Source organism: Tyto alba, unplaced genomic scaffold (genome assembly GCF_018691265.1).
Source record: "Tyto alba isolate M040663 unplaced genomic scaffold, T.alba_DEE_v4.0 Super-Scaffold_41, whole genome shotgun sequence".
Classification (NCBI taxonomy): Eukaryota; Metazoa; Chordata; class Aves; order Strigiformes; family Tytonidae; genus Tyto; species Tyto alba.
The window spans coordinates 12,276,158-12,290,142 of record NW_024881317.1 but is presented as its reverse complement, the minus strand read 5'-3'; the positions used below and the strand labels follow the sequence as shown (position 1 = coordinate 12,290,142).

At 37.5% G+C, this 13,985-nt stretch overlaps 1 protein-coding gene across 1 annotated transcript in view; it reads right to left on the bottom strand.

Annotated features, from left to right (window-relative positions):
• Positions 1 to 13,985, bottom strand: part of FBN1 (fibrillin 1) — a 159,814-nt gene that overhangs the window by 98,518 nt on the left and 47,311 nt on the right. The window contains exons 7-8 of the mRNA XM_042803990.1: positions 4,746 to 4,943; positions 1,324 to 1,449 (exon numbers count right to left, since the gene is read on the bottom strand). Coding sequence (XP_042659924.1) covers positions 1,324 to 1,449; positions 4,746 to 4,943 — 324 coding nt within the window. The remainder of the gene's footprint in view (positions 1 to 1,323; positions 1,450 to 4,745; positions 4,944 to 13,985) is intronic.

Sequence of the window (13,985 nt, the reverse complement as noted above, 5' to 3'; positions counted from 1 at the left end):
TTTTGTTTGTTTGGTTTTTTTACATGATTCAGCAATTGAAAAATATCATAGGAATGTTTATACAGTGCAGCCTATGCAAGCCTACAGTTCTCAGTTTTTCAAGTACTAATACTTAACAAGGCACATGTTCAGTCTTTCCTATTTGCCCTGCTCTTGGTACTTAATCTACAGAAGGAAACACTTGCAATGTTGTTCTACCCTAAATGTGGGTTACTTTCTGACAAAAACATTGGCAGTCAATATGAAAACCATGTTGTGTACAAATTCTTCTGAAATTGCTTTCCCTAACCTGCAATTAATTTATAAAATTTTGCTTGAAATAGGGATTTTTCTTTTGAAGGAGTAAGTTATAATTCTTCCAAAATGACTAAAAAATTTTGAGTGCTTTCTTAAAGGCACCTGATGCAAGAAAGGGTGGAGGATGCACACCTTACTCTCATAGTCGCACACCTTTGTGATATTGAAAGTTGTCATTCCAAAATCATTAACCACTTATAAACCTTGTCTGCTCAAATTAATTAAATTTTTGTCTAATGACTGAGAAGAGAATCAGTTGTAAGAGTTTAAACATTTTCTGGACTTCACTGCAAAGATAAATTAAAACTGCACAGTTGACACATTTTAGTACTATGTTCCTTATGTATCCAAACTTCTCTTAAAGCAAAGGAGATGTCTATGCCTGATTATTATATTATATAGAGAAAAAATACTACCAAATCACAGTTAAAATTTAGCAAGATTCCATAATCACGCACTGCAAATTTCCATACTAATATCTAGCACCTGCTGTACTTCCAAAATCGGTTGACCAATTAGGAAAGATAAAATGTTTGTCCTCCTTTAACATCTGCAACTGTAAGGATGAGTTTAGAGCATAGTCCTGCAGTCTTCACTCAGCAGTGTCAAACTCCCATTAATGTCAAATACAGTTTACTTGAGTAGGTGGAAATGTGTTAAATCTTCCAGTCATATACACTTGTTGGTTAAAAGATCCACAGAGGTACATGTGCCTCAAGCATTTCTAAAGCAACATATCTGTTAAAAAGTATTTTTAGTTTTAATGTTTAATTTGTTTCAGATGTACCTTTAAGTCTGTAAAACGTTATGTGAATAAAAGTCTGGGAAAAGCTGCAGGGCCAATATTTAAGAATCTCTGGTTTAGAAGGAGAAAGGACCATTATTCATATTTGTTGTGAAGAATACTATTTGCATACTCAAGGCAAAAGAGACTGCAAAGTTTGTTACAAACTTCTAAACAAAGTTGGCCTGAAAAAGAAGACTTTTCCCCCTTTACTTTCAGAAGGAAGTTCTAAAAGTTCTTACCATCACATTTTTGTGTCACTTCATTAAACTTGTGTCCAGCTGGGCATTTGCACTCAAAAGATCCAACAGTATTAATGCAATTTCCCCCTTGACAGATCCCAGGGATGGCTTGGCATTCATCCACATCTATCATATAAAAAAGGAAAAAACACCCACTTTTAATTAATTTCTCAAGAATAGCCACAATAATTTGTCTACACAGAAATTAAAGTAAATATGCCTAAATCCATTCTTCACCCATCATAATATTATGATACTTGCTTGTGAAGACAGACACTAATTTTGTAATTACTCTACGCAAAGTATGATTAAGTACAGTACTCTAAATATTTTCTGCAAGAAATCACATGGTTATTATTGTTACAGACATTAAACATCTAACTGCTATTGCTTTGGTTTTCCAAAACATCTGGGGAATGGTGTGCAGAGAAACCAGCCTGCCAAAACCCAGGTTCCTTTAAAGTATCTGAAGCTAGGCACTCAAAATCACTTGGCCCTTTGAAAATCTTGGGAACTCCAGTGCATAGCCCCAGCAGCACAGAGATGCAGGAGCCATGGAGAAGCAGTGTGCAATGTGCATGGAGGGGGCCTCATGGAGAGGCATGGGGAACTGCATAGTCATTACTGATGGAAATTAATAACTCATTACTCAAGTAATATTAGCACCAATTACCTTAGCCTGTGGTTAGGATTTGACTAAAGAAGTTTCATAGCCATAATTAATGTCTCAGAAGGAATTATTAATGACCTGCTTAGACATTCATAAATTTGGAGGGGTTTTCCCCCTTTATTTCTCTGTCTTTGCTTTTAATTTTTTCACTCAAGAAAGTGAAAATACAAAGCCAGGTTCACAGGCTAGGTAGGAAACTCAAGACAAACATTCTCAAGAGGCCCCGGATTTTGGCCTCACAGCTATTTTATCACAACATGTGTCGTGACTTAGCTGTGAAAGTGTTGCTACAGCTTAGTAACAGCTAGAGAAAAAGCCTAAAGGAGGAGAAGTGGCATTGCAATAGGAGACAGTCCCCAGGGGCTGCCCTGTGTCTGTTGCTCCCTGTCCTTTGGGAGCAAACAGAGCACTTGCCATTCTCCAACCCAACCGCCTGTGCCTCCTCCATCTCCCCAAGGAGTACCAGCTCCTGCTGGTAAAATTCAGTTTCTTGAATTCTTGGGCTTCACTTTAGGATCAGTTTCAACACAGGGAGACAAGCTGAAGGAGATAACGCCTTCAAATCCCCCTTTATAAATCCCAGAGAGCCAGCTGTAATGTGTCTTGTAGTCTGAAAAGCAAAGTATTATGTCTGTACAAAAGGCCAAGAGGCAATTTCCCTGGGAGCCACAAGTAGGAAGTTTCAGGAATGCCAAGGGGCATTTCTGTACCACATCGCAGAGCGTTATTATATAAAGATCCCTGGGCCAACTGAACCGGGTCGGGGATGCAGCAGCAGAGCCAGAGTAGTGCTGTGCCTGAGCTAACGCTGTGCTGGGAGGCACAGAGAACTAGCACAGCCTCAGCACCCTCAACACAGTTACACTGCTGCTGGGACTCGACCTACAGTAATATGCTGTGCTTTAATAACAGTAATCAGCCAGACTTTATGGCACTGTACTGACTTAAAAAAAAAAAAAAAAAAAACAAACAAAAAAACAACCCAGAAGTCATGATCCTGAGTCATGATGTCTGTTTCAAAATCCCACCTTTTGGCTTTTATTTTCCTCCTTTGTATCTTTAAAAATCTCAGCTGTGATATTAGTTTAACTTTCGGTCAGACAGGCAAAGTCAAACTGTGGGCAGTGATACTCTATTTACTTTTTAAAATAAACTTGTCCTCCCCACCATTTTATTTTTTCTGACTTCTCCACACAGTAATAACAGCTCCTTTTTCTCTTCAGAGAACCTGGATTTTATTTAACCTGCTTTCCTTTATTTAGATTGAATATGGATGTGAAATCCCTGAAATGTCTTCATCTGAATGGATGTTATCTGATTTCAAAAGGACTGGATTTAGTACAATTGCATGAAAAATAAAGTTAATATGTGGTTCTATAGCAGATCTGTTGAAATTACGAACACATTACAAGAGAAAGGAAAACTGGAAAGAACAAGTCAAACACACAGGGCCAAAACTGTGTTGGCACCACATACAGATTAGCATAAATGTAGCTGCATGTTAAGAAATGTGCAGCAAGCAGAAGTATCCTTATTCTGAACTGCACAAACCCATTGGAGAGGTCATTGCAGCTTTTCCATGACACAAACAAGAAGGATATGACTAGGTGTGGCATGAGCTCAGGGGTGTGGGCCATATATTTATGCACATAAGATTTCAGTTGTGTCCAGAATCTCAAATCTCAGATTTCTGCACAATTTAGTCCTGACCTTTACAGTGAGAGGGGGGACAGAATGGTTGAGGTCAAAATACATGCACATTACGTGCCACACAACATATCCATCTTGAAGTTCATCATGCCTATCTGCAGGCACCAACCAGGGCTTGGCCTGTGACAGAGGATACCTACATTTTTAATGCAGTGGAATGCCTTGAAGTCCTTCATAGGAATTTCATGATTAAAGATTATGAATATATGGGGAATTTTATTTATCTCCCTTATTTTCAAAAATATTGTAACTTAATAGAAAATGTTAGACAGATTGAAATAAACTAGCCCCAAAGATATGGTCCTGGGAATGTATAATCCACATCAGTTTAATACATAGCTGCCCCTGTTAACTTTCTCCTGTTTCCTGCCAGACATCCAGACAATAAAAGAATTTATACAGCTGGAAGTATTAGAATAAAAGCCAAAAGCAGTGTAAGGACTTTCTATGGTAAGGCATGCTCTGAAAGAAGTAAGCAACATCTGGGTGGATTTTACGATTTGAAACAAATGCAAATGCATTTCCAAAATTGTATAAAATCTATAATAGGGCATTTCAAATGGCATGACAGGCACTTTTCTCCAGGTCAAAGCAGTGTAGCTCCAGAGATAAGACACCCAAGATGAATCCAAAATCAATACATTTTAGCTAAAAAATCCCACACCGAATAAATGGAACACTGTTGCCACAGATTGATTTTTGCATGTTTTGAGTGCTGTCTGAAACAGAATGAATTCCTCCATGGAATGATTGAATGGTACACTCAGAAAAACACCATTACAGAACCAAGGGAAAGGGCTGCTGGCAGTGAGAAATTCATTAAGATGCTGGCTGCTCTCACATGACCTAAGTTACTAATGTACTCACTTGAACATCAGGCACTCACTGAGTCATGAAGTAATGCATCTGACAATGTTTTTCCATTCTTCACACATATAGCTGAGAATGGCTTAGGACAGGTTATTCACAGCAGTGTAACTCAATTAAGATTAACCCAGTAACAATTTCAGCAGCTTTTGGGGAAGTTTTGCTGCTAACTTACCTTGACAGGCCCCAGTTCGAATGTTGGGAATGAAGCCTCGGCGGCAGGGATGCGGCTGGGCAGGACACATTTCACAGGGGTGGCCCCATGCTCTCCCAACTGTTGCACAGCAAAGGGTTTTTGTGCAGACTATTCCACTGAGCTGGCCTTGGCACATCTGGTTGGTTACCAAAGTGAAGCAAGGGCCTGTCCTGTAATCTGCACCAAAGACAGGAAACCTAATCAGCACCACAATATAAATAAACAACAAAACTCATAATAAAGCAAAACAACAGCACATTTAGGCAAGTGTTCTGCACACAAATTACCCACCAGCCCAGCAATTTTACATAGTAGTGTTCTGCAGAGGATTTTTCTCAAGTTTTCTTCTCATTCAAATCCACTGAAAATAAGCAGCTCTATAAATACACTGTGACTATTTTACCAGAAGTATTATATACTTAAGATTCTGCATATTCCCTCTGCTGCTTGGTATAATCTCTAGAAATACTCTTGGGGGGGGAGGTTCTTTCCATCAGTTTATTTTAAATAGTCATTGCATTAATTAAAATAATACTAATAAAAGAGTTAGGATACGTTTATTTCCACAAGTGTTGTTCTCAAATTAGTCTCAAGGGAAAAGAATACAGACTGCAGGAAGTTTTTTGAGGACAGTTTTCACTGTTATTCAGTCATATGCTGTACCAGATATGTGGGTAAGCTTTGCCTACAGCTGAATGAAGGGCATGTGGAACACATCTGCTTTGATTTGTTTATGGTAGGACAGGCTACTTCTACTTTGCCAACAGACAGAATTAAACTAATACGTTAATAAAGTACCAGTAGGCTTTATTTTGTTCCATTCTCCAAGGGCAAAAAAACAAACAGTGGTAATGCCAACTCCTGCTGTCTTCCGTACATCCATGGTGCGCACTCCAGTTAATTCTTCACAAGCAACCCTAAAATGTTTTTCTGTTATGGTGCACCTGAACATCCTGTAAGCATAGCCATCAAATTATGAACCTGATGTTTGTGTTTACTGAATAGTTACCAGGTGCCTCAGCCAAGGTCACTAAGTAATCCACACTGCCTTGTAGTCATGACATTATAAATTCCTCCAATTTTCATGCCACTTCTAAACTTTGTCAACAATATTATGTTTCCACTATACCACTGATAAAAAGTGTTAAATAAGACAGAATTTAACTATGGATGCCTTTCCCATCTGCCCCATCTCTCCACCAGGTGCACCTTGAAACCTATCATTTAACTAATCTTCATTCCAATCCAGGGATACTGTGTCTGTATGCTACAATTCTCCTGATTAATCAAGCCACTCTTTGATATAACAAATAAAATGGTTTATAGAGGTCCTGCAAGCTATACAATAGCACTACATTGTTACTATTATCTTCATCAATTATACATGATCTTCTCAGAAATGTTATCAAGTTAGTTTGAAAGACCTATTTCAGATAAACTTGTACTAAGCAGCACTAAATACCATTAACCTCATTAACTATGTATTACATCCTATAATTACTATTCTATCTTTTGCCTGTTTAACAGACTTAATCACCCAGATAATTTCTCTTCATTTTAAAATATTGGAACAACAATATTTTTCTTCCAGACTCTGGACATTTGTCCTGTATTTCCAGATTTATGGAGAATTGACCTGCATGATATGAGAACTCTTTAGCTAGCTCTTTTCAGTCTCTCTGGTTGTGGTTAGCTGGATTAGCTGTATAAAAATATGTAAATGCAAACACTGCTATTTAATGTCATCCTTAAACGCTGTCAGATTGCAAATATAAAATTTCTGTCCTATCCCCTCCAAACAGTACAGCTACTGAACACTCCTCCCTCCTCTTCCCTAGCAATTCTGTCAGCCTCATCATGAAATGGGTCAGAATCTCGGATAAGATCTCTCCTTCCCTCAGTTACTAAATTCCTTTTAATCGCCTTAACTTTTTTTGGCTTGGTAGTTCTCATTGTGACCCTTCACTTCCCATATTAATTTTCTACACTACAGCTTCTACAAAGTTCTTTCCCCATTTTTAAGCATTTTTGTACCTGCTTTCATTTTCTTAGTTAGAAAGGATTGTTTTCCTTTTGTCAAAACTTACATTCCCTTCTTACTCATTTCTTCTTGTAGCAATGCAGCTTCAGTAGCATGTAGTAAAAAACCAAATATTACCAGCTTTATTTTATTCCATCAACACACAAATGAATACAAATAAGTCAGGATCAATTACAGCTATATATTAAAAAAAATTATGTCTAATATCCTTGAACAAAGTAAGAATGCATACTTTACTGTATGCAAAATTCCCAATATTAAAACAATAGATGACAATTTCTTTAGAGACACCATAGTTTTGTGTCACCAACAGGAAATCTCCAGTGTACCTCCTCAGAATGAAATCCCTCATTGTAGATTGTCCCTATGCCATTTATATATAGACAGTTTAAAAAGAAGTCATTTTGTTCTCTATCGCAGCGGGAAGCACTCATCAAACAGTAGTGAATAACCCATCTTGTATTTTATGGTAGAGTATGAATGGATCACCATTTACGATTGTTTGCTTTCAAGCTATAAATGACTTAGCAGTGGCTAATATGACTTAGAAATATGGTGAACCCAATGAAGTTAACTTTATAATCATGCAAATCTTTCCGCAAGGTTTCAGTAACAAGAAGTAGGTCAAATATGCACTCAAAACCAAGCAAATCCAGCCTCAATTTGCTTTTATCCAAGTTCATAGAACTTTAGTATGGAAAATTATAGACTTTATTTTCACCTAATCTTTTGCCTTCATAGATTTTATTCTTACCACTCAGTTTTCTGCTGAGTACAGCATTCCTTCTATTTTCTCAAATAAAATCTTTCACCTTTTCACAAGTAAGATTTTCTTTTGCGTTATTAATGGAAAATTCTGAAGGTCAGAAAATGAGTAAGTAAAAGATCATTTGTTTGTACACACCGACCTATGGCCACAGAGAAATCCACACTTCAAGACCATTTTTTTTATACGGAGGCTTAATAGGAAGAGCTCTAAAATTAAAGCGTTCTTAGTAGTGAGTTTAAGATTTTTTGACACATTACAAGATGAAGGCCTACGAGAAGGAAATGGGATTCCACCAACACAGTGGCAAAATGAAAAGAAAATGGTATCACATACAAAGTGACTTCTTTGAGTTACACCATTTTCCTTGAAGGTGCTCGGTTGTATGAATTATGCTGATTTCAGAAGATGCAGTAAACCCTAGGGTTGATGCTATAAGGCACTGACTTGGCATATGAGCTTAAAACCACAGTCTTGATTTTGTAACAACAAAGTTTCCTTATGCGTTCATGTCATTTGCGATTATTCAAACTATTTCAATGAGTAAAGCGCAAACACAAGGTACCAAGTGATCAGTCAGGACTTGAAAACAGAGAAAGGGGAAAAATATAGCCAGAAAAGCTTTTACACAGTTTGTTTGCCTTTTTTGTTTTTTTCCAGAGGTAATTTCATTTTAACTGAAGAATGTTGAAACTTTAAATTATTTTAGTAAAATGATTTCTTAAGGATGTGCAACTGATAAGTCACTTCTAATGCAAATTTCAGCATGTGCAAGCAGCCTTCAGTAAGGCATTTAATCATGGTTATCTAACAACTTTATCTGCTTTTTCACATACTTCTTAGCTATTCTGATAAGGCATCATTCCACAGGGAAGCTCAGACAACCAAGAAGATGGCAGAAACTGTAAAATCACATTATGTTCATACACCATCAAAAAGAGCAAAAGGGCAATAGAATGAGGCTGGTTTACACAATGCAAGAATCCAGTTTATTAAGTCTGCAGGAAAGAATCAAGCTGCATTTTGATCTACAGCTTGTTCCTGTTTCAGCCACAATCATCAAATAATTTTAGTTGTCTTCTCAAAGGTCCTTTATGTTCCTAAAAGCACCAGAGCGGCTGCTGAAATACACAGTACTGCCAGGCTTTGATCAAAACCAAGCACAGCAATAAATAATGATAATTGTTCCAAGTAATGCTGGACAGCACCAAAGAGTCACCAAAGAGCACCAAGATAATGCAAGGCTGTCATCCATCCTAAGCCCTCACTTCACGTTAACCTCTGTTTGTTTTCAAGCACAATATAGTTTTTAATGTAAAAATACAGTTTAAAAAGAATTTGAATTAGTGGAACCTAGATTAAACAATTATGCTAGTTCAAGGATGCTGGATGAAACTCTGGTCACTCTTTCCTCACAGATTCATTCTTTATAAATCTCCTATAAAGAGTTCTTGATGTTTCAAATCAAAAGCCTGGTTTTCCAAACTGATAACCACCTGTTAGTGAGGTTGACAGACCCTTTCTCCTCTGTTAAAATAAATGGAAACTTAACGCATGCAAAGGTTGAAAGATGGGACCCTAGCAAGCCAGCATTTATCTTACCATGACCAAGATGTCATTACTGAAAACAGAAAAATGCCATCTCTTGCCATCATGAAGAAACGGGTAACAATAAAATGAGTGCTGTTTTTCCAGTTCTCAGCACACAGCATGCACAGTTTACACAGTACCTTGTGCTGAGCAGCAAACCCAGAACGTTGCTTGGAGGGAGGAAGCATTCCTTCTAGTTGACAGCACTTCACATGGGTAAATTCTGCATGAACCCCCAAATCCAGCCAAGACTGCTGTGTAACTGAAACCACCCTCAGCAATGCAATCTGGCAACTTTCCCTTTCTTTAGTAGAGGGGAAAAGGGAAAGAAAGGAATATTCCATTATCATACAAATAATGAAAGAAAGGTCAGAAAGGGCTCTAAGGCAAGTGAAGTACCTTAAAGCTGATGTTTATTACAACTTACTTTCCTGACTAGCAGCGTTTTTGTTTCTGCTGTTTGGTGGGTTGGTCGTTGGCTTTTTTACCAGCTGGGGTTAAAAGAAGAACATTGGAAGTGTGACTGCACAGGGCAGAAACACAGTCTCGTTTCTGCAAACCCTACTCAGCGCTGCTCAAGTGTGACCCATGGCACTCGAGAGCCCATGACACTGCTCGGCCCACTATCAGAAAAGAGAATCGCAACCAGCTGTACGTGAGGGTGCTCTTTTGGAAACGGATCTCACACAGCCAAAGAGCAACGCTAGCTAAAAGGCTGGCGGTCTGAGTTTCAAGTAGCAGAATCCTTCTAACATGGTACATGGCTTCAGGCAAATTTCAACTATTTTTTCACAAGCATCCAAAATGTGTATTTCTAATGGAAAAAAAATAATTGTATAGAAATTCTATTTTTCAATGGCATTCTTAAAGCACAAACAGGAATTTTAAAGGTGAGAGAACTAGTAACTATGCAGTTACAAGCAGCAAAAAATACTGGCTAGCTAAAATGCAGCACTCTGCAGTCAGGTGCAGGAACAGTATGAGAAATCGAGCTTCCATCTTTTCCTGGCCTGGAATGTCAGGTGCTGAGAATGCTATATATATAAGAAAATGTATCACCTCTCTGTTATAGAGGGGGAAGATTTGCCTTAAGCACAACTTTTAGATTAGAAAAAGTAAGATTAGAATTAGAAAAGCAGATGGTGGGGTTTCCAAAGGAGTTCCCAAAAATGTCCACTGGCTGGACACTTATATATGGGAAAAATTAATGGGGGAGAAAGGAACTCTGAATATATTAACTAAATGTCACCAACAAGAATGATATGAGAATGACATCAAGCAAATTATGTTTTTGGAATGGGGATAAAGACAGTGTTTTAAAAAATCAACTTTCACTGAGCCATGAATGAAGAATCCTAAATGAATCCTAAAAATATGCATGCATAATCATATTTACCTAAGGTGTGCTTGCACAAACAAAACTCCTATCACTTTTCCCAAGTTTAAAAATCAAGAATGGAAGAAATGTATATCGGATAGTCTGATCTAAAATCTGAAATAAGTGATGACACAATGGCAGCATGGATATAAGAAACGCCAACTTGTAAAATTTTAGCTCTGTGAGAAAGTCATGTTTCTTGATGGGATTGAAAACCATATGATACGTCTCATTATATAAACAACTATACTGTTAATGGAAGAATACAGCTTCCATCACTGTATGTTTCACTGTACTTCAATCCTTTCACTCTCTTCAGAGAAGGTAAAAATACATTCAAAGACGATGGAGAAAAACACCACGTGCCACATTTCAGGAGACAGGATGTGCTGTGCCTGAAATAAGAATTTTTGCAGTAAAATTACAAGAATTACAGTCTCAGAATTAACACAAGAACATGGCATGACCAAGCTGACTGTAGCAGTAAGCATCACCATAGCACAGTGAGTTACAGAACACAAATCTTTAGTGTTTCAGGCTCAATTTCCAAATGTCCTTCAAAGTAATTCTAGGTATTTTCAGGAGCAAACCTGTGTTGTGTCACTGTACCAGAGAAACAGAGGAGGGCAATGCGCTTGTAGCCCCATTTTCACTTGCAAAATGTCCCCTTCAGTTGCTTGTAGGCTATCATGAAATCATGTTTTGCATACAGGACTTTGTGGCTTTTAACTGCTGGTCAGAAAAGTGAATGACCATGCTCAGGAACCCATGGGATAACTATTATTTATCTCCATCTTTCCTAATAGGGGACATGTCACACATCTCACTTCACGGACTGAATCAAAACCAGACACTCAACACAACATTCCCATGTTAGCTCAATGCACTGACTTCCAACCATTTAAAAACTCAGACACAATAATTCTCCATCCACAGGTGATACTGAAATGCCAGTTGATAAATGCATCCAATCACAACACTCTTTTTTCCACATGGGCCATTTCCTCAAATAATTACTCACTGTTAAGCACTCCCTGTCCTCTCCTCCCCCCTGCCAGACACCATTACTCACCCTAGTCAGATCCCAATGTGTCATCATTGGAAAGTACATGGCAAAGATATCAGAGGGTGTTCAGAAGGAAAGAAAACAAAACTTTGTAAACATTTTAAAACATATTTCCTATGATGTCTAACACTTCTTACCAATGAGGTTTGGTAGGTTTAGCTATGGTATGTGAAGAAATTATCACACCATACCACTTCTGTCTGCTTCCTTCCAGTGCAAGGGATAGCTTCACATATTAACAAGACCCTTTCCCAGCTGCTTCAGCGCACAGTGCAGCACGGAGCTCAAATTGCTGAGATTTAACACTGGCTAGTGCTAAGATGTCACTGGAACTACGGCCTTGAAGTGCAACCATTCAGGCACTGTTTCTGGCAGGGGTATAAATCTGGCAGCAGCAATGTCTCAAAATACCACAGCTGTGCTGCGGACAGATCACAGCTCCAAGTTGCCTCTCTTTATTTTAACAAGAGTAAAAAACATCCATGGAAGCATATCTAACACATCCAATAAATAACTTCCACTGGTATCATAACTCTTTATTGTGTATTAGTCAGCCAAAGAAGTTAGTTACTGCCTCATATATTCCAGCCCCAGGAATATTATCCTCTAATTCATGATTCTGATGACCACATTTCTGCATGTCTTCCTCACCTTTGCTCATTGCAAATTGTTCTCATATATTGACTTGCTGGCACATTTCAGCCTAAATTTATTTTCCATTCTGTAAGCTGCTTCACAATCCATTTCTTCACAGATGATCTGTTTAAAATGTCTATCTAGCAAATATTATCTAGTCTTCCTAGGATACTGGTAAAGAACAGGACTTATTAAATAACAGCTTACTAACCATGTGAGACTAACATTATCAGTTGCATTTGATGTACAGAACAATTCAGGCTGACTATTTGCAAAAGTATTTTGGCAATCCATTTTCCAGAACAAATATACAACTATTTTCATGCCAATTTTGTTCTTGCAACTGACCCAGTTCTCTAAGTCTGTAACTGAAAAGTAATAACATTACAGTAATAAAATAAAAAAATAATGTTCAAAAAATTATTACAGAATTGGAGTGATTTGTTGCACACATTTTAATCCAACACGCAGACTAAGCATTTCACCAAAATCAAGGCTTTAGCTCTGTTGTTCCCAATTATGTGCGGCAGCAGTCCAAATACAGAAAATTGTTACCACATTTTATTCTTTTCCATGATGAAGAAAACAGTAAGCAATGCAGCTAAATGCAGAATAACTTCTCATTTCTGAATAATCAGTTACCTGACAAACTCTAACCCACCCTTACTTTGCTGTATAAGCTACAAAGGTACATTTCTTCACAGATTTAATTTTTCCAATTTCTTTCACATACTAGCAACAATGAAATAAAATTCTGAGTTGATTTCCTTCTCTCTTCTTGCAAAAAAATAACTAACTTTGGTGACATATTTATTGTCAAGACCAGATGATTATTAAGGAGAATGGATTCAATTGAAGAACTCTGGAAGTTTCAAGAACAAGTTGGCTGAAGTTTATTACTACTTTTTAAAAAAAGTTCTTAAGAAGTGCCACGTTATAGAAAGTCTCTTAACATACCACAAAGTATTAACTATTAAATAGCAAGGTAAAGGCAAAGCTAGTACACAAGCTCTATATTTTTTTTCTCTTTGGCTCCAGAAGACACTGACTATAAAATAACTGAGACTACCCAAAAGTAGTGCAAACTGTGTAAGAAAAATAAATCCTAATATACTTACAGTATATTAAAGAGATGAACATCCAAAGAAAGGGAAAATGCTTTCAGATAATACAACACAGAATTTAAAGAGACACTGCTCACATTTTAAAAGGAGAGTGAGTGGTACAATAATTAGAAACAACCTTTTATTTCTAAAATATAAATGCTCCTCTGCAGTGTCATGAAACACAATACAATTACAGAGCACTGGAATGAATCTCAGTCCAGAACTGAAAATGGGTTGCAAATAAAAAGGGGAGATGAGAGGGAGGAAGAGAGCCAATTTCATTGCTTAAGATCAATGACAAAACATACAGTGGGAATGGGAAGAAGTTGACTTGCTTTCAGTGTGGGTCACTTAAAGGGAAGGCACTAAACATAACAATGATATTTTGGTGTTGGTAAGTATATATTATCATAATGAGACATGAACAAATAACTTTTGTGGTCCTAACAGAACGCAGAACTTCTAAAGTTCTGGCAACTCTTTAGCAAGGTAATTAGAGCAATCAACAATTTCTTCTTCTCCTTTATAACAGCTGCCAGGAATTATCTGGCTTGTCCTAAGCAAGCTCCCTCTTTACTATAACTCCAAAGGACCAGCACTCATGAGAAATTATGGTGGTGGAAAACTTCCACTGAA